This window comes from Ranitomeya variabilis, chromosome 1 (assembly GCF_051348905.1).
Source record: "Ranitomeya variabilis isolate aRanVar5 chromosome 1, aRanVar5.hap1, whole genome shotgun sequence".
NCBI classification, from domain to species: Eukaryota; Metazoa; Chordata; class Amphibia; order Anura; family Dendrobatidae; genus Ranitomeya; species Ranitomeya variabilis.
Window position 1 is genome coordinate 1,050,605,464 of NC_135232.1, and position 26,824 is coordinate 1,050,632,287.

At 43.1% G+C, this 26,824-nt stretch overlaps 1 protein-coding gene across 5 annotated transcripts in view; it reads right to left on the reverse strand.

Moving 5' to 3' along the window:
* Positions 1 to 939: 939 nt before the first annotated feature.
* SPATA18 (spermatogenesis associated 18) overlaps positions 940 to 26,824 on the reverse strand; it is a 72,654-nt gene continuing 46,769 nt past the window's right edge. For 2 of the 5 annotated variants that reach the window (XM_077279778.1, XM_077279781.1), the window contains exons 3-13: positions 22,472 to 22,578; positions 21,513 to 21,631; positions 21,125 to 21,220; positions 19,852 to 19,980; positions 15,677 to 15,911; positions 15,034 to 15,192; positions 10,098 to 10,273; positions 8,805 to 8,928; positions 8,012 to 8,086; positions 6,084 to 6,129; positions 940 to 1,346 (exon numbers count right to left, since the gene is read on the reverse strand). In XM_077279778.1, the coding sequence (XP_077135893.1) occupies positions 1,339 to 1,346; positions 6,084 to 6,129; positions 8,012 to 8,086; positions 8,805 to 8,928; positions 10,098 to 10,273; positions 15,034 to 15,192; positions 15,677 to 15,911; positions 19,852 to 19,980; positions 21,125 to 21,220; positions 21,513 to 21,631; positions 22,472 to 22,578 (1,274 nt within the window). In that variant the 3' untranslated portion in view covers positions 940 to 1,338. Of the gene's footprint in view, positions 1,347 to 5,948; positions 6,130 to 8,011; positions 8,087 to 8,804; positions 8,929 to 10,097; positions 10,274 to 15,033; positions 15,193 to 15,676; positions 15,912 to 19,851; positions 19,981 to 21,124; positions 21,221 to 21,512; positions 21,632 to 22,471; positions 22,579 to 26,824 lie in introns of those variants that run through there. The other 3 variants (XM_077279780.1, XM_077279779.1, XM_077279777.1) reach the window with 3 other exon arrangements.

Below are 26,824 nucleotides of genomic sequence, written 5' to 3' on the forward strand. Positions count from 1 at the left end.
TTATTCAACTGAAATCAGGAGAGGAGAAGGCGGCTGTTGGCTCACCCTATAGTCCCCGGCCGGCTTTTCAAACTATATTTTCTCTGAAACTCTTTGGGATTTTAATACCTGGCTGCAATTGTGCACTCAGGTTCTGATTCATGTTTACTGTGGTTCGGGAAGTATGAATCATAGAATGTTAGAGTTGGACCTCCAGGGTCATCGTGTCCCACCACCTGCTCAATGACGGATTCACTAAACCACCTCAGACAGATGTCTGTCCAGCCTCTGTTTGAAGACTTCCATTGAAGGAGAACTCACCACCTCTCGTGGCAGCCTGTTACTCTCATTGATCACCCTCACCGTCAAAAAGTTTTTTCTAATATCTAATCTGTATCTTCACCTTTGCACTTTCATTCCATTGCTATTCATGTTTCAATGTGCAAATGAGAATAAGGATGATCCTTCAACATTGTGACAGCCCTTCAGATATTTGTAGACAGCTATTAAGTCTCATGTAAGCCTTCTTTTTTGCAACCTAAACATTCCCAGATCTTTTAACCGTTCCTTGTAGGACATACTTTGCAGCCTGCTTACCATCCTGGTAGCTCTTCTCTGAACTTTCTCCAGGTACCAGTTAAGCACTAGAACTGTCAAATTCCCACCTGCATAGTGGCAACTTTCAGGCAACCTCAGCATGCTCTTTAATTAATTAATTAATTAATTATTTACTGTAGTGTAAAGAGCCTTTGGATCTTTAGCTGGACGCCAGGCTGTCAGTCTCCAACTTTTAGAAATTGTGAACATACAACTCCAATCTTACACCAAATCGGAACTATGGAGTACTGGTACTAAACTCATACACGTACCCAGATTAGACAGAATCAAAACCAGTAAGCACTGGTAATCCCTTTACATTAATTGTATTTAAAGAAACACCACGTCATTGCATGTAGAAAATGTTTGTAGGCAAAATAGTTCTTTATTTTCAATTACTTAGTAAAAAAATAATAAAAATAGATGTGATCCACTCATTTCCAGGCAGTAATGACATAATTGCCACTACTGTTTAGATTCCATTAAAATCTCCTTTAATCACAGGACAAAGCACCTTTTTCCCCAGAATCTGCACCGATCATAAAACTCACATTATCATTATGGTTCTTTTACAAAAATCGATATAAAGTACATTAGTATTGTTCACAATACAGCAATAAAACACACTCCATATACACATCAGTAAACTAAATAGTCATTCACATTTTAACAATGAAGGTCTGAGGTACTTTGGAGAACACATGAAGCACCACTGACGTTGTCCGATGATCCATCATGGACAGATTTCACACAAAAAGCCACTCAGAATCCTAAAGGAGAAAATGTATGGGAATTATCTATAGGGGAACACAGATCAACAAAGTGACCAACAGTGACCTATAGCTCATCCTCTGGTGGGAAGACAATTCATAAGACCCAGCAAAGAATTTCTCTCTTTACCACCATGAATACAACATTTATGTATGTGTATATATAACATATTATATATATTTACAATATATATATATATATATATATATATATATATATATATATATATATATATATATATATATATATATATATATACCTACATACACAGTATATATACTGTGTGTGTATATAGATAGATAGATAGATAGATATACAGTACAGACCAAAAGTTTGGACACACCCTCTCATTTAAAGATTTTTATGTATTTTCATGACTATAAAAATTGTAAATTCACACTGAAGGCATCAAAACTATGAATTAACACACGTGGAATTATATACTTAACAAAAAAGTGTGAAACAACTGAAAATATGTCTTATATTCTAGGTTCTTCAAAGTAGCCACCTTTTGCTTTGATGACTGCTTTGTACACTCTTGGCATTCTCTTGATGAACTTCAAGAAGTAGTCACCGGAAATGGTCTTCCAACAATCTTGAAGGAGTTCCCAGAGATGCTTAGCACTTGTTGGCCCTTTTGCCTTCACTCTGCGGTCCAGCTCACCCCAAACCATCTCGATTGGGTTCAGGTCTGGTGAGTGTGGAGGCCTGGTCATCTGGCGTAACACCCCATCACTCTCCTTATTGGTCAAATAGCCCTTACACAGCCTGGAGGTGTGTTTGGGGTCATTGTCCTGTTGAAAAATAAATGATGGTCCAACTAAACGCAAACCGGATGGAATAGCATGCCGCTGCAAGATGCTGTGGTAGCCATGCTGGTTCAGTATGCCTTCAATTTTGAATAAATCCCCAACAGTGTCACCAGCAAAGCACCCCCACACCATCACACCTCCTCCATGCTTCACAGTGGGAACCAGGCATGTAGAGTCCATCCGTTCACCTTTTCTGCGTCGCCCAAAGACACGGTGGTTGGAACCAAAGATCTCAAATTTGGACTCATTAGACCAGTGAAAAACTGTACTTTGGTCTGATGTCCGTTCCTTGTGTTCTTTAGTCCAAACAAGTCTCTTCTGCTTGTTGCCTGTCCTTAGCAGTGATTTCCTAGCAGCTATTTTACCATGAAGGCACAAAGTCTCCTCTTAACAGTTGTTGTAGAGATGTGTCTGCTTCTAGAACTCTGTGTGGCATTGACCTGGTCTCTAATCTGAGCTGCTGTTAACCTGCAATTTCTGAGGCTGGTGACTCGGATCATTCTCTATCAAGAACTGCCATCCCGCTCAGGTCACCCCCACTTTCCACACTTATAGAAACATACAGGCCATTAACACCCAGAAACTTATGAAGAACTTGCAGTCTTCATTGGCCCCAATCTCCTCCATCTCTTGTCCTGATTCTGCTCTGAAGCATTACAATGAAACCCTGCAAAGTGCCCTGGAAGAAGCTGCACCTCCTATACATAGAACAACTCGGCACAGACGGCGACAACCGTGGCACACGCTGCAAACACGTTTCCTGCAGCGGTGTTCCAGGTGCGCCGAACGTCTGTGGAGAAAATCTAATCTGCCCGAAGATTTCATCCATTATAAGTTCATGTTAAAAACATACAACTCTGCCCTTCACCTCTCCAAACAAACCTATTTCAACACCCTCATCACCTCGCTGTCCAATAACCCTAAACGTCTCTTTGACACTTTCCGGTCCCTACTCAACCCAAGAGAGCAGGCCCCAACCACAGATCTCCGCGCTGACGATCTGGCCAATTACTTCAAAGAAAAAATTGACCACATTCGACAGGAAATCATTTCCCAATCTCTTCATACCAAGCACTGTCCTCCCTCCCCCACTGCATCTAGTTCACTCTCTGACTTTGAACCAGTTACAGAAGAAGAAGTAAGCAGGCTCCTTGCATCTTCTCGCCCGACCACTTGCACCAGCGACCCCATTCCGTCGCATCTCCTCCAGTCCCTTTCCCCGGCTGTCACCTCTCACCTAACAAAAATATTCAACCTTTCCCTCACTTCCGGTATTTTTCCCTCCTCATTTAAGCATGCCATCATACATCCACTACTTAAAAAGCCCTCCCTCGATCAAAATTGTGCCGCTAATTATAGACCTGTCTCTAATCTTCCCTTCATCTCTAAACTCCTGGAACGCCTGGTCCACTCCCGTCTTACCTGCTATCTCTCAGATAATTCTCTTCTCGACCCTCTTCAATCTGGTTTCCGCTCTTTACACTCTACTGAAACTGCCCTCACTAAAGTCTCTAATGACCTACTAACAGCTAAATCTAATGGTCACTATTCCATGCTCATTCTCTTGGATCTCTCCGCAGCATTCGACACTGTGGATCATCAGCTCCTTCTCACTATGCTCCGCTCCATCGGCCTCAAGGACACCGTTCTCTCTTGGTTCTCCTCCTATCTCTCTGGCCGATCCTTCACTGTTTGTTTTGCTGGTTCCTCCTCCTCTCACCTTCCCCTTACTGTTGGGGTTCCTCAAGGATCAGTCCTAGGCCCCCTCCTCTTCTCTTTGTATACTGCCCCTATTGGACAAACAATCAGTAGATTTGGTTTCCAGTACCATCTCTATGCTGACGACACCCAATTATATACCTCTTCTCCTGTTATCACGCCGACCTTTTTAGAAAACACCAGTGATTGTCTTACCGCTGTCTCTAACATCATGTCCTCCCTCTATCTGAAACTGAACCTGTCAAAAACTGAACTCCTCGTGTTCTCTCCCTCTACAAACCTACCTTTGCCCGACATTGCCATCTCTGTGTGCGGTTCCACCATTACTCCAAAGCAATATGCCCGCTGCCTTGGAGTCATCCTTGATTCCGAGCTTTCATTCACCCCCCACATCCGATCACTGGCTCGCTCTTCTTATCTGCATCTCAAAAACATTTCCAGAATTCGCCCTTTTCTTACTTTCGACTCTGCAAAAACTCTTACTGTCTCACTTATTCATTCTCGTCTGGACTATTGTAACTCTCTACTAATTGGCCTACCTTTTACCAGACTCTCCCCGCTCCAATCTGTCCTGAATGCTGCTGCCAGGATCATATTCCTCGCCAACCGTTACACCGATGCCTCTACCTTGTGCCAGTCATTACACTGGCTACCCATCCAATCCAGAATCCAGTACAAAACTACTACCCTCATCCACAAAGCACTCCATGGCTCAGCACCACCCTACATCTCCTCTCTGGTCTCAGTCTACCAACCTACCCGTGCCCTCCGCTCTGCTAATGACCTCAGGTTAGCATCCTCAATAATCAGAACCTCCCACTCCCGTCTCCAAGACTTTACACGTGCGGCGCCGATTCTTTGGAATGCACTACCTAGGTTAATACAATTAATCCCCAATCCCCACAGTTTTAAGCGTGCCCTAAAAACTCATTTGTTCAGATTGGCCTACCGCCTCAACGCATTAACCTAATTATCCCTGTGTGGCCTATTAATAAAAAAACAACAACATAATCACGTTCCTCCATCATGTTCTCATACACTTTATGCAGTTAATAGCCTCTGTGTCTGTACTGTTACATACTTAGGTAGTTAACTGGTTCATGCAGCTTTACATGAACACCCGAGCCTTACACTATGGCTGGTCCAAATAACTAAAGCAATTGTTACCATCCACCTCTCGTGTCTCCCCTTTTCCTCATAGATTGTAAGCTTGCGAGCAGGGCCCTCATTCCTACTGGTATCTGTTTTGAACTGTGATTTCTGTTATGCTGTAATGTCTATTGTCTGTATAAGTCCCCTCTATAAGTTGTAAAGCGCTGCGGAATATGTTGGCGCTATATAAATAAAATTATTATTATTATTATTAACGTATCCTCAGAAGCAGAGGTGACTCTTGGTCTTCCTTTCCTGGGGTGGTTCTCATGTGAGCCAGTTTCTTTGTAGCGCTTGATGGTTTTTGCAACTGCACTTGGGGACACTTTCAAAGTTTTCCCAGTTTTTCGGACTGACTGACCTTCATTTCTTCAAGTAATGATGGCCACTAGTTTTTCCATACTTAGCTGCTTTTTTCTTGCCATAAAACAAATTCTAAGTCTATTCAGTAGGACTATCAGCTGTGTATCCACCAAACCTCTGCACAACACAACTGATGGTCCCAACCCCATTTATAAGGCAAGAAATCCCACTTATTAAACGTGACAGGGCACACCTGTGAAGTGAAAACCATTCCAGGTGACTACCTCTTGAAGCTCATCAAGAGAATGCCAAGAGTGTGCAAAGCAGTCATCAAATCAAAAGGTGGCTACTTTGAAGAACCTAGAATATAAGACATAATTTCAGTTGTTTCACACTTTTTTGTTAAGTATATAATTCCACATGTTAATGTTAATTCATAGTTTTGATGCCTTCAGTGTGAATGTACAATTTTCATAAGCATGAAAATAGAGAAAAATCTTTAAATGAGAAGGTGTCCAAACTTTTGGCCTGTACTGTATATACAGTATATATACAGTATATGGATATACTTGTATGTATTTATTTTTCTAAGTTCAGCTACAGAGAAATAAGAAGCACACTTTCAGCTTTTCAGGGGTTTATTGGGTTTTCGGCTACATCCTTGTTCCTTCAGCTCCTTCATTTTGTTGATGCCGTGTCTTTACGTACTTAACATTAATGGATCAAGATGCTGACTATCATTTAACTTACTTGAGGTTCCACTTCTTATTGGGGATGGGCTACGGCTTCTAGATGCCTGGAAGAAGAAAAATAGAGAAGAAAAATGGAAAAATATTTGCTTAAAAAAAAAAATGTTCTACACAATTCTTCAAAATTTAGTTAAAATTAGTTTTAGACAGTTAATATTACAGTAAAGAGTAGACAAGAGTGCACTTTATAGGGATGCAGTGAGTGATCAAGCCGATAATCCAGAAGTGACATCAAGATTGGCGCATATGCAAAAGGAAGTTGATTCCTCTGCCCAAAACAGGAAAAAAAACATACTGTGTGTTGCCAGTGCTATGACATGATATGGAGATCACAAAAATAATGTAGGGAGATCGCTCACTTCAAAGAAAGTAACAGGATCTGGCTGAGCTTGATACAGCCTGTTGACAATTTGGCACATGGCTCCGGAGGTCTACAAACTACTTCTCCTAAAGGTGCATTTAGATGAGTTGCTCTCAAGTTGATTGGTGCTTGTTTACTGGCCTGATTAAACAGTCCGAAAAGTACTGATGGGAGGTTTTAATAAAATCATTCTGTGTCCATGTTACTGACATCACACCGCCTGAGTACATGAAGCTGAATACTGCTGGTAATAATCATATGTATGCCAATATAAATGATCCAATCGCTCAACGAACAAGCGTTTGGCAGGTGATCACTGACATGTTTACACATTCCGATAATCGGCACTGCGATTCCTACAAACACTCATCCACCAATTCTCATCCTGTCTGAAAGCAACTTAAAGGGACTCTGTCAGCAAAGAATGACTGTGCAAACCAAGTACAGGCACTTGGTGCACCATGGCGGGGCAAATCATTTATATACACATTCCCTCCTGTTTGGTTTCCATCTATCTCCACCCTTCTCTGCTCTATGAAGCCGGAGCTGTCAGTCACAGAGGAGAGGGAGGAGATAGAGGGGAAACAAGCAGGTGGGAAGGTGTATATAAATGTCTGGCCCCGCCATGATGCACTGAGTGGCGGGACTCAGTTTGAACAGTCATCCTCTGCTGACAGAATCCCTTTACGTTATGCGGGTCTACTGGCCATTACCCAACAGATAGTTTTACAGCTATTTTCAAACTAGAAAGGGTGATGAGATCAAATTAATAACCGTTTAACAAGTACCAACCCTCCTTGCCCTCTCTGTCCCCAGCTTGGTGCCAATACAATAAATTAAAGAATGTAAAACACAGTGGTTGTGAGAAAAACACTATCTAACTAGTTTAAAGGAGCTGTTCCCTTACAATTACTTTTTTCCACAGGCTGCAGTTTGCTATTAAAAAAAAAAACAAAAAAAAACCAAAACCTTGTTTTAGATGCATTTTTTCAGGCTGCTCATAGAAGCCTAGAGAAAAAAAAAGACCCACCAACATACGCACAGTTCAACAATGTCTTTAAATGCATAATGGTCATGTGTCCTCAAGAAATCACATCCACTTTTGCATGGACAGATAAAACGCTGCAGGTTTTTACACTACGCGGGAACCTGGCCTTAGTGTGTAAAGACGTTAAGCAGTTTCTCCTTAGTAACTCATGTATGTCACATGAACATGAAGAATAGTCACCTTGACCAGTTACGCAATGCATACAGTATGCTGTCTGAGCCATAATTGTAGGTGCCGTGACAAATTTTTTACTCTCTGCACCAAAAAAAATGTGATAAAATAAAAAACGTATGCATGACCCCATTAAACTACACGAGTATTTGTGATGAAAATATTTAATATGGATCCTAAATACGGTCGTGTGTATGAGGACTAAGGAAATGCAAAATCTAAGCCACTTTATTGAGTGTCATTACATTTACTTTAAACACGGGCAGGTAGAGAAGCTTTTTATTGTGACCAATGTCAGTATTATATTCTACCTGTCACATTTCTTGACGTTGTCAGCTTGGATACTTACCAAGGTGCGGCCTGGGCTGACTGATCGAGAGCGTAGAGGGCTGCAGCTTCTACTTCGGCTTTTACGGGGGCTCCACTGAAAATAAATTGTACAAGAAACTGCAATATCACATAGGCTACATAGTTATATACATGAAGTCTCAACTTTTGTGCATTTATATGTATTTATAATGAGCAGATTGGATTTAACAGCATTCATTACAGCGCTTTGTCCCGATTCATCAAGGCTTATACTCAAGAAAACTGGTGTAAAATATTTTGAAATTTTCTGCGCAATACGATAATGAGCATAAATTTTTCAACTTCTGCCGTTTCCTTGCCAGTTTTGGCCAGCTATAATTCATGGCGAAAACCGGTTTGTTCTAAGTGATAGAGTAAGATTTGTGGCAAAACAGTTTTACGACGCGCTTCATTTGTTAAGAGGCGTGCAACTTTTAATTAATCAGGCGCCTCTAACTCATGAATTCCCCCCTCAGCAAGACAAACATGAACAACAAAGATGGTAAGGCCGGGGTCACACTTGCGAGTGTGATGCGAGAAACTCGCGCGAGTCTCTACCATCAATACCCGGCAGCAGGCACTCCAGCCAGAGCATGCGGCTGCATAGAAATACATACAGCCGCACACTCCAGTTCTGAGTGCCGGTGGCAGTGCCGGGTATTGATGCGAGTTTCTCGCAAGTGTGACCCCGGCTTAAATCGGAGCCTAGGAGCATTATATCCAATAAACTTGGTATCTCATCATATCATGGGTGAAGGAGCGGAGAAAAATCTTCAAGAAGTTTTTAGACTTACCAGTGCACCTCTCTTTGTCACAGCTTCTCCCTTCACAACAACAATGTCATTTTCCATCAGAGACGGCCACACGTGGTAAAATACCAATGGAGCAGTGAGCTCAGAGTCATATGTCCGACGATATCTAAATGCAAAAAAAGTGTACCATAAAACACTTTGCTCAGGGGCATAGGTATAAGGGGGTGCAGACATAAAGATATATAACAGGTCCTGGAGCTAGACGATCTGCACCAGGAAAAAACAAAGAACCTGTTACACCTATGGCATCTATATCTGTAAGTATCTATATACACAATAGGAGCAAATCATTAATACTGGTGTAGCGTATGTATGCCAGTTTTAATGAAGCACTTGCTGGAGTACGCTGACCAGATTCATTAAGCAATCAGGTGCGTCTGACACCCAGCATGCCCCCGTCACCAGAGAGGTATGCCAGCCAGCCAGGGGCTTACATACATTTCTGGATTAAGTTATGCCACTTTAGTGGTGTAGCTTATAATGAATTTGAGAGCTGGACATCACCAAGCCCCGTCCCACCCATGCTATGACCATTTTGATGCAGCTGACCAGGACTGGCGTGTTAAGGCCAAAAGTTGCAATTTTTTTGAGCAATTGCCAAGTTGCACAACAATATTGCAGCTTGTTAAGGTGTTTACACCAGATTTCTGGTGTAAGCACCTTAATGACTTGCACTTCAAATAACGCAGTAAATATTGTTGTGCAAGGACTGTTATTTGCCCTGAAGTGGGCATCTCATGTAGACAAACCATATTCAGTCAGACGGACATCCAGTCACTTTAGATCCACCTCTATGAACCAGAAGGTGGGCCTCTTTGTAAGGGCCCAGACGGCCGTATAACTTGGACAAGGATCGCAAGGAAATGCTCGGACTGGCCGTCCTATGCAGCTGTCACGTTCTGGTCGGGAGAGCTGATGGCCAGTCAGAGCATTGCGTTGCAATCCACATCCAAGTGATACGGCCATCTGACTGCTCCCTAAGACCAGTTCTTGTACTGGCAAACATGAGCTGCCCATGTGTGAAATAGGCTCCAGTCATCTGAATAGTCACCATGTAATGCTACAAATCTCTGGCTGTCGACAGCTACCACTGAGAAAATCAGTAGTTTGTCAAAGGGTCCTATTGGATACGTAGCGGGCAGCTCCTTTAATTGCTGCATGTGACAGCCCAGTAAACCGCCTGAGACTGACATAATGCTAGAATGCAGCTGTAAACTGAAATATGTGCCCTGTGTCCATAGAATGACAGCGATGCATGCTAAGACTTTTCCTTACTTGGTTTCACTAAACAGCTCTCCATCCACAGCAAATGCAATATCTAGTGGGGCCTCAAGGGTTTGCATGGCAAATGCAACCCGGCACACCTCCCGGATAAAGCCGCTGATTAGAATGAAGTCCACCTCTGCTGGGAACGAGATTTTAGGATTGACATTCATAGCACTGATCACATCCTAAAATAAAAAATATACAAGATAAAAGTGAAGCGTTACCTTAGTTTATTCTTACATTACAGCATATGTAAAGTCTACTATTTATGTAAGACTTATGGTATATTATTTTCATTGTGCTTTACAATTTCAGCTTATTTTAAGTAACAGGCCCAATATTGGGGGAAATAGAAGGTTACAAACGGAGCAAAAACAGGTGCAAAACGGAAACAAATTTCCATTTTTGAATGGTTCCATCTTTTTTAAAATAAAAAAATGCATCTGTTTAGAAAAGGGAACTTTGGTTACCATTTTGATTTGTATTTGTTCGGTTTGGAACAGATCCATTTTTATTAGAGGTGTCCCTTAAACTGGGCATCAGCAGTGAAAAAAAAAAGATCCATTAATGGATAACATAATGAATGATTATCCATTATGATCTGTTTCCCATAGGCTACAATGATAAAAAAAAAACATCTGTTTGCTATCACTTTACTTGGAATGGCAAAACAGTTGGAGAATACTAGCATAAAATACTTTTTAAAGTTGCAAATTTTTGTGCAAAAAATGTTGTGACCTTGTGTTTTCAGGCTAGCTTGAAGCAGCATTGGGTGGAGTTTACGAGGACCCAGGGCAGGGCTATGCCCGCCTTCAAATACATTAAGGCTGTGTGCCCATGATGAGTTTTTGATGCTGTGTATTTTATTCATAGAAATATAGGATGTTTAGGATTTATAGAAATCTCATGCCCATCGTGCTTATTTTTTTACTTAGCATAAACTCACCTGTGGTGCGGATTTCAAGCCCACAATATATCAATTTTTCTTTTTTTGGTAAGTAAGGGTGGTGGTCAATGGCTATTGTGTTCCTACCTCTGAAGACACCAATCGCGTTATTGTTAGGCTATGTGAACTGTGTGTTGTACAATGTATAGGGTGTAGATATGTAATATATTATGAGAATTGAAATGTATTGTGATATTGTAATGCATATGTTACCAGTGTACAGTATAGGATAGCGTAGGATAAGATATAGGTCAGGATTTAGGACATAAGATAAGTAGGATAAGATATTGATTGTAGACAGGTAGTGACGTTAGGGTAAGTGAGTGTTAATATTCGGGACTAGCCCATAGAGGGGCTTAGTGATAGGGCAAGTGACTGCTTCCTGTAGGTAGTTAGATAGGGACAAGTAGCAGTAGGTAGTGTCTGTGAGAGGTGTAGCCACTGGGTGAACTGCTAAGGAGGAGACTAAGAAGATGAGGGATAGCGCGACCTGGAACTGACTGAAGAGACAGAGTGGCCTTCAACTTTAAAGGGGTCCTTGGATAGGACAACGTGTCACGAGAAACCCTGAGTTTGCTAAATGCTGAAGGTAAGGGACCTACAGGACTGAGTTTGTGAGCCTAGTTGGGATCCAGAGCTGTAGATCCAGGGCGCCAGTAGTGAATGAAATAGGTCGTGGACCCTCTGAGCAGATAGAGGTAGGAAAGAAAAGAAAAAGAAGTGTATGAAAATGTTTCACTGTGAAGGAAACTCCCATATGATTCTGTGCCCCTTGTACATAACCTTACTTAATTACCGATCAGTAAAGACTGTTTTAGATTGGGAGTCTCCTTTATTGAACCTTGAAACCTATGGTCCTGGCCGGCCAACACCATCGGCTACAGGCAGCCTGTACGAGCGCAAGGCCCTCACAGCACCAGCACAAATACCCAGCCAGGACCCACTGTTTCAAGCAGCAAGCCGGGGCGTCACAGGAGAAGACCAGTGTCTCACCTGCAGCTACTATCCCGCGCTGCGCTACAGGTACACTTAGTTTTATGTGCAAACATAAAAATCAAGGTTTGGGTTTTTTTGCAACTTTTTTTAAAATTGTGGCCAGACACAAATGGCTATAAAGGGTTAAGGTCCCAATCACACATTTGTGTTTCATGTTTATTGCCATATTTACACGTCTTTTTTATGGATTTTTTTTTCTGACGGTCTCAAAAAAAAAAAAAGAGACTTGTCTATATTTGATCTGAAATTTAGATCACTCTTGCCCATTCAAGTGTATGGGTCAAGTCAATGTTGACCCTTTAACGAGCCTTGTCACATGACTTAGGATAATAGCCAAACCAGAGTCTAAATTTGCAGACACTGTTTCGGGGTACCGGCCCTCGTCAGTGCAAAGTGGAGATCTGGTTTGGCTGTGTGAGAAGCGTCAGACCATTATCTCGGCATGCTTAACATGTCGATCTCCGCTAAGGAGAAACGATACTTCTTGGATAACGGTCTGACGCCTCTCACACAGCCAAACCAGATCTCCACTTTGCACTGATGAGGGCCGGTACCCCGAAACAGTGTCTGCAAATTTAGACTCTGGTTTGGCTATTATCCTAAGTCATGTGACAAGGCTCGTTAAAGGGTCAACATTGACTTGTAGGATTGCTACCTTCCAATAGGTGGCACTAGAGTTCTAGCTCTCTTCCTCTCTAAAGAGACAATTTGCATAATTAGCATATTACCCAGAGGAGCATTGTGGCTTTAAGTCTCCTCATATTGGCATGCTTAGCATTTCGATTTCCGCAAGGAGAAACTATACTTCTTGCTAAATCTAAGAACACTGATTGTGTGAGAACGGCTGCACCTAGTAATCCAAGTGATACATCCTTGGATTCAGCTTCTCTTTGCTTACATCAGGCAGCTCTCAGATGAGGAAGAAAAACCTGCTGAAAGATTCTTTTTAAGGTTGGTTTCACACATTCATGTTTACAGTCAGGAGGTTGGCTTTGATTCTCCTGACCCACACTTAACAGCCTCATCTATGCCCAACAAGCAGTCATGTTTGGGTAAGGAGACCTAAGGTTGGTCTGTATATTGTGGTCCATACTCAGACCACAAAACACAGATGTGTGAATCCGGCATAGTGCTGAGTAAGACAGGCCATTATCAACCAAGCAGTTAGAGAAACCCTCTGGAAGAGAGCGAAGCCGCTAAGAAATATTCAGATATCTTACAGTACAGTCCTATCTGCAAAATGCACCAGATAGAGTGCACCAGTTTTTAGGTTTAACATACTGGGGTAAATTATGCCACCTAGGAAAAAAATCAAGCCTAAAGGTACCTTCACACGAAGCGACGCTGCAGCGATAGCGACAACGATGCCGATCGCTGCAGCGTCGCTGTTTGATCGCTGGGGAGCTGTCACACAGACCGCTCTCCAGCGACCAACGATGCCGAGGTCCCCGGGTAACCAGGGTAAACATCAGGTTGCTAAGCGCAGTGCCGCGCTTAGTAACCCGATGTTTACCCTGGTTACCAGCGTAAAAGTAAAAATAACAAACAGTACATGCTCACCTGCGCGTCCCCCAGCGTCTGCTTCCTGACACTGACTGAGCTCCGGCCCTAACAGCACAGCGGTGACGTCACCGCTGTGCTTTCACTTTCGGGCCGGCGCTCAGTAAGTGTCAGGAAGCAGACGCTGGGGGACGCGCAGGTGAGTATGTAGTGTTTGTTATTTTTACTTTTACGCTGGTAACCAGGGTAAACATCGGGTTACTAAGCGCGGCACTGCGCTTAGTAACCCGATGTTTACCCTGGTTACCAGTGTAAAACATCGCTGGTATCGTTGCTTTTGCTTTCAAACACAACGATACACGGCGATCGGACGACCAAATAAAGTTCTGGACTTTATTCAGCGACCAGCGACATCACAGCAGGATCCTGATCGCTGCTGCGTGTCAAACTAAACGATATCGCTAGCGAGGACGCTGCAACGTCACGGATCGCTAGCGATATCGTTACAAAGTCGTTTCGTGTGAAGGTACCTTAACATGTGCCAGATCTATCAAACACACCACGGTGATAGATTGGACGCTTCTTCTCACTGTCCTCTCTGAATATTACACGACAATACTAAAGGCCCCGTCTCACATAGCGAGATCGCTAGCGAGATCGCTGCTGAGTCACTAGTTTTGTGACGCAACAGCGACCTCAGTAGCGATCTCGCTATGTGTGACACGTACCAGCGATCAGGCCCCTGCTGTGAGATCGCTGGTCGTGTCGGAATGGCCTGGACCTTTTTTTGGTCGTTGAGGTCCCGCTGACATCGCTGAATCGGTGTGTGTGACACCGATCCAGCGATGTCTTCACTGGTAACCAGGGTAAACATCGGGTTACTAAGCGCAGGGCCGCGCTTAGTAACCCGATGTTTACCCTGGTTACCAAAAAAAACAAACACTACATACTCACCATCTGATGTCCGTCAGGTCCCTTGCCGTCCACTTCCTGCTCTGACTGAGCCGCCGTACAGTGAGAGCGCAGCACAGCAGTGACGTCACCGCTGCACTCTGCTCTCACTGTACGGCGGCTCAGTCAGAGCAGGAAGCAGCGGCAAGGGACCTGACGGACACCGAAAGGCGAGTATGTACTGTTTGGTTTTTTTGGTAACCAGGGTAAACATCGGGTTACTAAGCGCGGCCCTGCGCTTAGTAACCCGATGTTTACCCTGGTTACCCGGGTGCTCCAGGGGGACTTCGGCATCGTTGAAGACAGTTTCAACGATGCCGAAGTCGTTCCCCTGATCATTGGTCGCTGGAGAGAGCTGTCTGTGTGACAGCTCCACAGCGACCACACAACGACTTACCAACGATCACGGCCAGGTCGTATCGCTGGTCGTGATCGTTGGTAAATCGCTATGTGAGACGGGGCCTTAAATCTGCCCCAATGTTTAATCAGTCAGAAATAGACATATTTTTGGGGTATCTCCTTAATGCCTTATTATTAAAAGCAAAGCCGTACATTAACACTGGACTGCACATCGTAGAGATCCAGATTGCGGACAATGTAGTCAATCACCGCATCTTCCAGAGATTCTGGTCCCATATGAGACGGAGACAACGACTTTCGTACTCTTAGCTTAAACTGTCTGAACGCCATCTTGGCAGCATGGAAGGATTCCTGTATGCAACAGAAACAGAAGAAATGTGGTACAATATAAAGGTTACTGTTTTTATCATAACATTAAAGGTATGTGCACAGATTAGATGGAGGTTTTGAGGGACGCAGCCCAACTATAAGTGATTGTACAATGTACATGCATAGCCTCTGTTTTCTGCAATTACAGTGCTACTGTAAATTCAGTGCACTGGGTGACAATTACTAGAATCCAGCACTTTACATTTACAGTAGATGTCCCTACGGGGTTAAATAAAGGAGAGACTGGGGCATTTAAGTTGCAGAATTGCTGCAGTTAAGCAACATGTTACAAGGCAAATCTGCAGCAAAAATTGATATTTAGTGGATTTCAAACTCGCAATGTGGGTCAAATTACGCTGCGGATATTCTCATACAGCACGGCTACCGTAAGACATATTCACCACATAGAAAGGTCTGCCATAAGTACTGATTACAAATCCTGAGGCATCAATAAAATGTCACTTACCGCAGTCGCAATAAAAATGATCCTCTGCACCATCTCTAGGTCTTCGATGTAACGTCTCAGCAGGTTCTGAGCATCTAAACGGTCATTGGCGTAGACATCATTGAAGCGGGATATCAACCGGCTGTAGCGAGAGGCATTGGTGAGCTGGGCAGCAGTAGGTGACTCGCTTCTGGTGAATGGACTGGTCGATCTGCTGGAGTGGCGGATTGGACTCGGAGAACGGCTTCTGGAAAGTCTGTAACAAGGTATACACACATAAATGATGAATATACGGCAACGCAAAGCTGTTCATTTATAAAAATGGCTGACAGATACTGTATTTCCACTCAATCTAGGTGATAATATGATAATTCTTTTTTCGGTATAGGATCCTACATCTGAAGACTTAGGCTATGTGCACACGTTGCGGATTAGGCTTAGGAATTTCTGGTGCGCATTCTGCCTCTCCTGGCAGAAAACGCAGGTGCGGTTTTTTGTGTGGTTCCGCAGCGTTTTTTTTTGTGTTTTTGCTGCGGTTTTCGTGCAGATTTGCTGCGGTTTTCACCACTGCGGTTTTCTATAATGGAATGGGTACAAAAACGCTGCAGATTCACAAAAAAGAAGTGACATGCTACTTCTTTTAAACCGCAGCGTTTCCGCAGCGGATTTTCCGCAAAGTGTGCACAGCATTTTTTTTTTCTCATTGATTTACATTGTACTGTAAATCAATTGCGGATCTGCAGCGTTTCTGCACCGCAAAAAACGCTGCGGATCCGCAGAGAATCCGCAAAGTGTGCACATACCCTAATTCTGATCGCCACTATGATTTTGTTATAGTTCTTAATCAATAGGTCAAAGTGGCTAGTTAAAATATGTAGTTAAGTTCCACTTTTTTTCGGCGACATATCGTGAAGCTTCCGGATATTGTATTTTAATGTTAATGAGAAAACTATTCAGTGTATTATTTGTGAAGTGTTAGAAGATAGACAGCAGATTACTTTTTTTGGGAATTAAACATATTAACTTCTAGGAAACTTGACAGATGATACATGGTGCCTGATCCACGGGGTGCATGTAGGTATGATATCAGCCAGGTATGTGTGACTGAGGCACTACTAAAAAAGCCGCCAGGCACAGAGCTGCATGGGTGACCAGTTGGACAGGAGGGTGCCGGGGACTTATCTCTGCCGGCTGGGAGAAGCCACCAGGGACCGCCTTCCTGACAAGTCTACCATGCGGCTCGGTTTCGGTGACTCTTAAAGTATGTTTTTCTCAGTCAAACATACCTGGCTGAAATCATACAGCCAGTGTCTAATACTTGCTGCCTGTGGATAGGGCAGCAAGTGACAGCTGCCAGCTTCCCTTTAAAAGCATGGATTCTTTTTAGTTGAATTTTTCTCGCTGAAAAAAAAAAATGTACACATAAAAAAAGTTTGTGTGTGTTTTTTTAATGTAGTTTTGTAAATTTTTATTTTTTAAAGAGGACCTGACAATCCATGGGCTGCATGTATCAGGCACTGACAATAAAATCTCAGCCATGTATGTTTTCTCATTCGAGAGAATTGGCTTGATAATGGAAATTGTGGCAGTGACCGGAAATCCGGCTGCACTTACTCCGATGATTTCCACGCACTCACTGAATGGCATGGCTGATAGGATCAAATTTGTTAATGCAGCTATGTTTGTTCGGACATGTGCACAACACAATAGAATAACATTGGTCAGAGTGCGATCAGATGTTTTGTCGGATAGCACTGAAACGGAAAATACGGTGGTGTGAGCGAGCCCTTAAAAGTACCATGTTTTTTTCTGAAATGCAGCAGGTGTCAGGTTTACTTTAAGGCAGTTTTTGTGCATGGAACATTTTTTTTTAGGTTCAATTGATTCAAAAGTCACATTTGGATTATTATTTTTCTACCAGAATCACTATAAGAATGCACATGTTCCTAAATGGAAAAAAATACATAAAAACAGTGCTGTGTGCGGCTTATGCCTGTTTTCCCATTGAAAGCAATGGAAAGATTATTCAAAGAGTATTTGATGCTTTTTTCATTTGGATTTCGGAGCAGAATCCACTCCAAAATTCAAGAATAACACTTGGTGTGAACCCACAATTTCTTAGTGCAACATCTTTATTTTCTAACAAGAAACTGCTTTTAGTAGTCAACGAAAGCTTCCCCAAACCCTTTCCTAGCTTAGAGAAATGGATACTTTCTAAGCATATTCGACTGCGGCCCTGGAAAATGACATAGAATATCATACCCAGTCTTACTATCATACCCTATCCTACTCACTTTCCATGCAATATACTGGAAAACGACAGAATATCATACTTTATGCTACTCACCTCCCATGCAGTATACTGGAAAACGACACAGAATATCATACCGTATCCTACCCACCTCCCATGCAGTACACTGGAAAACAATGCTGAATATCATACACTATTCTACTCACTTTCCATGCAATATACTGGAAAACATCACAGAATATCATACTCTATGCTATTTACCTCCCATGCAGTATTCTGGGAAATGACGCTGAATGTCATACCCTATCCTACCCACCTTCCATGCAGTATACTGGAAAATGATGCAGAATATCATACCCTATCCTACTCACCTCCCATGCAGTATACTGGAAAATGACACAGAATATCATACCGTATCCAACCCACTTCCCATGCAGTACATTGGAAAACAATGCAGAATATCATACCCTATCCTACTCACTTCCCATTCAGTATTCTGAAAAACGATGTTGAATATCATATCCTATCCTACCCACCTTCCATGCAGTATACTGGAAAATGATGCAGAAAATCATACCCTATCCTACTCACCTCCCATGCAGTATACTGGAAAACGATGCTAAATATCATACCCTATCCTACTCACCTCCCATGTAGTATACTGAAAAACGATGCTGAATATCATATCCTATATTACTCATCTCCCATGCAGTATAATGGAAAACGATGCTAAATATCATACCCTATTCTACTCCCCTCCCATGCAGTATACTGGAAAACAATGCTGAATATCATACCCTATCCTTCTCACCTCCCTTGCAGTATACTGGAAAACGATGCTGAATATCACACCCCATCTTACTCCCCTTCCATGCAGCATACTGGAAAATGACGCAGAATATCATACACTATCCTACTCCCCTTCCAATAAGTATACTGCAACATGATGCAGAACACCATACATTATCCTACTGCCCTTCCATGCAGTATTATACTGCAACATGACACAGAACACCATACACTATCCTACTCACCTTCCATGCAATATACTGAACAAAGCAGAATCTGCATATGGAGTATGATTACTGCAGATAGTCCCACTAGCGAGTATCACAAAAAAAGCAAAAAGTGGAAAAAATAAAACATAACTTTTAATGTAAAAAAGTAGATAAAAAAGTCACCCAAGTAAACACTTATAACGGGGCCACGTCACCATCATATATAATGGACCTAGAAGGATGACAGGCCCTAAACAGGATTAAAAGTTTCCGACAGACTATACGGAATCAATCTGAGATGGGGTTCCACAAGAAGCTGTATAACCATATAAAACAGCAACTGACCCCATGCACCAAAACGCATATAGAAACAATAAACAGTAATCAGCATGCACTGTAAAATATGCTCATTGTACTATTTGAGAAAAAGGAACGATCTCACCAGTTCCATAAGGCAGGCATCGGAGCACCGGATTTTCTTTGGTCAGACTGATATCCGGTTCATGAAGAGATGACAATCCCTATGTCAATCCCTATGGGGCTACAATAAAACTAACCCCCAAGCTCCTGCCCTTACAAGGGCAGTCCACAACTACCCCTGTAAACATATGCCCTGCACTCTCCCTGAGTAGGCCCGACGCGTTTCTTCCAAGCTCAAGTCATCAGGGGACCTGCTTGTAAAAGGAGATTATGTGCTGATAACAAAGGGACAAAAAGTCCTGCCCCCTCTCTATGCTGCCCTGCAGGAAAGAAGAAAGCTGAATATTATACTCTACCCTACCGCCCTTCCATGCAGCATACTGGACAGTGCTGAATATCATACCCTATCCTACTCCCCTCCCATGCAGTTTACTGGAAAACAATGCTAAATATCATACCCTATCCTGCTCACTTTCCAGGCAGTACACTGGAAAACAGTGCTGAATATCACAACCTCTCCTACTCACCTTCCATGCAGTATACTCTTTTCAGCTGATAGAATTGAGACTTCATCCTTCAGTAGACGTATTTGGCGCTGATGGTCATCCTCTGATACTAGATTCCTCAGTTCTATTTTTTCGTGAGCCGCCCTTAAACTTTGATCATAAAAAAAAAAAAAAAAAAAACCACAAAGAAAACACATCTGTAATTTCTCATTATGATAAAAAAAATGGAAAACATCAAAAGGTACCCATACAAAGTAGACAAAAGTCAGCCAAACAAGCCAATTTGGGTGAGATCTAATGTGTAATGAGGACAAAATCTCTCTTCTAGCAGCATAAACAATTAGTACATTGGATTCCATGACCTTTAGTTCCCCCTCAGCCACAGGGGTCTGGCGGCAACTTATTTCGCCATTGCAATAAGTATGTACACTTTGTCAATGGGGTGTATGGGAGATATAACTTTTATTTATATGCTCAACTTTAATCCCTTCCTTATCTTTGATAAAAATTGTCATGGTCAGATGATGGTTTCCAGACTATGATTTACATTTTTTTAGGTTGATCTCATAGGTACTGTCATATCAGCGGCAGAAGGCTGTAAGAGGGCATAATGCAAAGCCCATTGGGATAACTGTCAGTTTTACACCGATAGACCTAATGCACGAAAAAAAAACCTGGGAATAATGGGAATTATGATAACGGTGTAGCCCAGCGAGCTACGCTGTTTCTATAGCGCCAATTAATTTCTATGGGAGTTTTGGAAACTCCAGAGCCCAGACACCATTTTTACTAAGTCAGTCATGAACGACTGAGATGAAAATAACCCTTTAGATCACTTTCTACTCCTATGCTTAGGTATCAGTGAAACCTGCTCCGATGGACCCCATCTGTCCACTTAATGCATAGCTGGCTACTAACTTTGGTAGTTTTGCAAGCTAGACCTGTGACGATGAACTGATCCCCAGGCCTGCCATTTTCATGAAGAGTTCGCTATGGTAAGAGCATGGCCAGATGGGCATATAAGGCGGATCGAGATCAGAACGCATTGCATGGACTGGCTGGCGGCTCTCCCTACTCACGTGTGACAGCTGCATAGAAATACATGAAGTTTTGCACTCGGGTCGGGAGAGCCGCCAGCCAGTCCATGCAATGCGTTCTGATCTCGGCCGTCTGACTGCGCCCTTAGGCAACACTTTTTAATCCAATAGTTTTACTGTATAGAGACTCCACACACAGAAAGTTAAAAGATTAACCAGATGAATCAAAATATTGAAGTTTGGTAGTTTCCCCTTACTCTGCTCTCAGCTGCAGTATCTCATCCTCGGTGGCTAGGAGGGTAGTTGCTGATTTAGTTTTTGTTTCCTCCAGTTCCATTTGAGCTTCAAGAAGGCTGTAAGTAAAGAGGAAAAAAATCTCTGTTGTCTCTGCATCTCATGAGATTACGTAATGGATGGCTCTCCAACCCATGAATGGTTTTTACAATCAGCTGACAATGGTGTAAAATATTAAACTATGTAAAACACCTGATCTCTGCTTACTGGGCTTTAGTGATGACTTAATATGTGAGCGCCGCAGTCACTGCTGAGGTCACCGCTGCAGCTAGTGATTGGCTGCAGCTGTGACATCGTGCTGTCACATGATGATTGCCATAAAGAATCAAAAAAACACAATTGTTAACTTACTCTTGTCTCACAGAGTTGAGTTCCACACGTGTAGATGCCAACTGCGATTCCAGCTTGTTCAGCTCTTTCTCCTGAGAGGATGACAATTGTCTCATTCGTTTGTCTCTTTCCAGAGAGTCCTGAAATTTAGTGTTATTTTTACTTAGTGTTCTAAGCACATTTCTCTATATTTAAAGAATCTGTCTCTTTTAAAACTATTTTGTACCATAAGTTACAGAGGTCTGGCGGCATGAGCTGCTGAGCCCAGTGATTGCCAGCAGTGGTTACAAGTGTTTTAGACATGACTTCACCTCTACAGCAAATCAATAAAGGCCGTAGCCATGGCAGACAGTTAGCACTGGACCTTGGTAGGCTGATTAAAGGGGTTGTCTGGCCCAAAATAATAAAGTCTGCAGTCACTCTATGTGACTGCAGACTTGTGAATCCTCACAGCGCCCACAGTGCGCACTGTGAAGATTCTCTGGTGTCATCGTTTGGAGCGGCGGTCACGTGACCTCAAGTATGCGGTATGCATACCATTGGTGAGAATCCAACAAGACTGTTTCCAATGCACTCACTGCAAGTGTATTACGCGGGGCCAGAAACAATCTAATCGGCTCTGGCATGGAGTATCCATATCACATACTCGTGGTCACATGACCACCGTTCCAGGCGCCGACATTGGAGAATCCTCACAGTGCAGGCGCTGTGAGGATCACAAGTCTGCAGTCCTATAGAATGCAAAGTTTGTAATTTAGGCCTGACAACCTGTGAAGAATATTGGAGATATAATTTCAAGTCAATCATCTGTATCCTATTAGGCATGGAATGGAATAAAAAACCCTTTCAACATGTGCTGTGATAACAGGACATGACTTGTTTTTTGTTTTTTTTTTATGGTTTTTTTTTACGTTATGCACCAGCATGTCCAGCACTATGTGCTGATTTCCTCTGCGCCTGTGGGGATTCTGGTGTTGTACCTGGAGGAGAGAGAAGCTGCTGTCCGCACATGACGAGTTGGAGAAGCAGGTGCCCAGCCATGGCAGAAAGCGACTCTTAAGTGTTTCAACGCCAGCATATTGACCACCTTTAAAGTAAAAAACAATGATAAATGTTTATAAAACACACTTGCATCTAAAATACATCTAAAATTAGTGATAACTTCATTTATATTGACTGGAAATGCAAAATCATGTGATAAGTTGTTCAATTTTCAATTTCAATCATCACTTTTTCTCAAACGCAGAGAGAAAAAAAAAAAGTTTCTCCACCTTGCCCTTTCTGTATCTGTGAAAATCAGAGTGCGGTTAGAATTTTTTGAAGGACCCATAGAGTTTCTTTGCCGATTTTGATACGACCCCTTGGATTTATATCGGACATGTCTCCAGTTTTATTCAATGGACCACTCAGTGCGAGGGAAAAAAAAAAATCAGTCATGTGCACAGCCCCATAGAAAAGAATGCATTATAGAATGCTGTACATAAGCCCTGAAAGGCAGTGGCCATATCTTATATCGGCCAAAACTGCTGACAGGTTCCCTTTAACCTCTTTCTGATCTCGGATGGGATAGTACGTCCGAGGTCAGATACCACGCTTTGATGTGGGCTCCGGCGGTGAGCCTGCATCAAAGCCGGGACATGTCAGCTGTTTTTAACAGCTGACATGTGCCCGCAACAGCGGCGGGTGAAATTGCAATTCACCCGCCGCTATTAACTAGTTAAATGCCGCTGTCAAACGCAGACAGTGGCATTTAGCAGGCGCTTCCGGCCGGGCGGCCGGAAATGAGCGCATCGCCGACCCCCGTCACATGATCCGGGGTCAGCGATGCTTCTGCACAGTAACCATAGAGGTCCTTGAGACCTCTATGGTTACTGATCGCCGGTAGCTGTGAGCGCCACCCTGTGGTCGGCGCTCACAGCACACCTGCATTTCTGCTGCATAGCAGCGATCTGATGATCGCTGCTATGTAGCAGAGCCGATCGCGTTGTGCCAGCTTCTAGCCTCCTATGGAGGCTATTAAAGCATGGCAAAAGTAAAAAAAAAAAAAAAAATAGTAAAAAAAAAATGGGAAAAAAAAAATATATAAAAGTTTAAATCACCCCCCTTTCGCCCCATTCAAAATAAATCAATAAAAAAAATAAAAAAAATAAAACTTATACATATTTGGCATCGCTGCGTTCAGAATCGCCCAATCTATCAATAAAAAAAAGGATTAACCTGATTGCTAAATGGCGTAGCGAGAAAAAAATTCGAAACGCCAGAATTACGTTTTTTTGGTCGCCGCGACATTGCATTAAAATGCAATAATGGGCGATCAAAAGAACTTATCTGCACCGAAATGGTATCATTAAAAACGCCAGCTCGGCACGCAAAAAATAAGCCCTCACCTGACCCCAGATCATGAAAAATGGAGACACTACGGGTATCGGAAAAGGGCGCAATTTTTTTTTTTTTTTAAGCAAAGTTTGGATTTTTTTTTCACCACCTAGATAAAAAAGAACTTAGTCATGTTAGGTGTCTGTGAACTCGTAATGACCTGGAGAATCATAATGGCAGGTCAGTTTTAGCATTTAGTGAACCTAGCAAAAAAGCCAAGCAAAAAACAAGTGTGGGATTGCACTTTTTTTGCAATTTCACCGCACTTGGAATTTTTTTCCCAATTTCTAGTACATGACATGGTAAAACCAATGATGTCATTCAAAAGTACAACTCGTCCCGCAAAAAATAAGCCCTCACATGGCCAAATTAATGGAAAAATAAAAAAGTTAGGGCTCTGGGAAGGAGGGGAGTGAAAAACGAACACGGAAAAATGGAAAATCCCAAGGTCATGAAGGGGTTAAAGACCGGGATGGAGAAAGGAGAGACAAGTGTAACAATGGTGTAAGGCAGCCCATTTTCCTTTTTGCTATGGCACTTATCATGCTTGATATATGCCTGTGGTACATTGATGCACAGATGGGTAGATCATAGCTCCCAAATGTCCCTCATTGTGCGGGACTGTCCCGATTTGGAGGCTTTGCCCCGCAGTCCCGCACGGGACTCTGCTTCTCCTGCACACAGCAGGAGAAGCAGCCAACACGCCCCCTTGTTTAGGCCACGCCCCTTCCCGTGTTGTTCTTCCAGTGTGCGGTAGTAGGTACAGCTCAGAGAGGGAGAGAGAGGGGACTTTGAGGTACGTAACACCAGGGCTTAGGCCTCTTTCACACTTCAGTTTTTTTACAATCAGTCACAATCCGTCAAAATGTTGAAAAGACAGATCCTGTGCTGATTGTAAAAAACGGATGCACTGGAGCCGTTTTTTTACGGTTCCAGTGCACCCTAGAAGGTTATGTGCACACGTTGTGTATGCGTCTTCGCCGTGTTTTTTCGCTGCGAAAAGGCATACACAACACAACCCATGTGAATAATAAAAAAAATAAAAAATCATGATATTCTCACATTCCGGCGTCCGCGCGGCCTCCGCAGCCTTGCCGAAGCTCGCGATGCTCTGTACCCAGTGATGCATAATGAGACAATGACTTGTGATGACGTAGCGGTCTCGTGGGTCATTTCGCTATGCATCACTGGGAACGCGAGCATCGGGAAGGCTGCAGGGGCCGCCGGAAGGTAAGAATATCACGATTTCTTATTTTTTTTAATTATTTTTAACATTATATCTTTTTACTATTGATGCTGCATAGGCAGCATCAATAGTAAAAAGAGAGAGAGAGCGAGAGAGAATTTCCCTGACGGGAAATTTTTCCACTCATGCTCAGTTTGAAAAGACGGCATCCGTCGCTGGATTCCTGCTTTTCACAGTGACGGACCCTGCATCCACATGCTTCCATTATAGCCAACGACGGACAGCGCAGGATCCCTGGCAAAGCGCAGACACCGGTAGCCGGAACACCGAGGGTGTAAGGGACTCTACGACTTACAGCAGAGACAGGACAGCTGAACTGCAATATACCTGTCCACCTCAATACCCAGGAGGCACAGTGACATATAGAGCCCGGGTCGTGATAGAGACCCTGTAAAAAGGCTCGAGTCACCTGCCATACAGGTTTGTGTCCTATCCTATATGGGGGACAGAGAGAAGAACTGTGAGGACCTTATCAGAAGCCATAGGCAGCAAGGGACTACAACACCACCGTGCTATAGGAAGGCTTTTAACTCCACCTGGTAAAGGGGACTCTGGATTTGCTTCCAAGTTGGCCGGACCCTGCCTGCCCTGTGATCTGGTGCCCTGGATTGTGGCTGCCTGAAGTCTTCAGTAAACGAGGTAAAGTGACTGCAAACCTGTGTCCTTGTTCTTTACTGCACCCTTCACCATCATCTTCTATCTACACACCGGGAGCCCTGGGGATATACTTCACCTGTGGGAAGGTATACCATCTAGCTGCCATAACATCACCCCAGAGGACTCCTTAAAGCAGCGTCAGTCAGCACTGACCGAATACCACAGGTGGCGTCACGAACATAAACTTTATTCAATCTCCCTTTTACCTGGGCTCCCAGGACCACGGACCGGGTCGCCACCGTGACATCCCCCTGTGAACACCCGACCCAGTACTGGCATACCTCCCAACTTTTAAAGATGGGAAAGAGGGCCAAAGTTTGCGGCGTGCAACGCGCGCCGCGGCAAATTTTAGGCCACGCCTCTGACCACACCCATTCATAATTAGTCACACCCATATCCACGTCCCAACCACACCCATTTAGCACTGCTGATCACACTGTTTCATATACAATAATTAGAAACAAAAAAATATGGCCACACAGTGCTCCATACTGTATAATGGCCACACATGATGCTACATACTGTATATTGGCCGCACATGATGCTCCATACTGTATAATGGCCCCACATGATGCTCCATACTGTATAATGACCCCACATGATGCTCCATACTGTATAATGACCCCACATGATGCTCCATACTGTATAATGACCACACATGATGCTCCATACTGTATAATGGCCCCACATGATGCTCCATACTGTATAATGACCACACATGATGCTCCATACTGTATAATGGCCCCACATGATGCTCCATACTGTATAATGACCCCACATGATGCTCCATACTGTATAATGACCCCACATGATGCTCCATACTGTATAATGACCACACTTGATGCTCCATACTGTATAATGGCCCCACATGAAGCTCCATACTGTATAATGGCCCCACATGAAGCTCCATACTGTATAATGGCCCCACATGATGCTCCATACTGTATAATGACCACACATGATGCTCCATACTGTATAATGACCACACATGATGCTCCATACTGTATAATGACCACACATGATGCTCCATACTGTATAATGGCCACACATGATG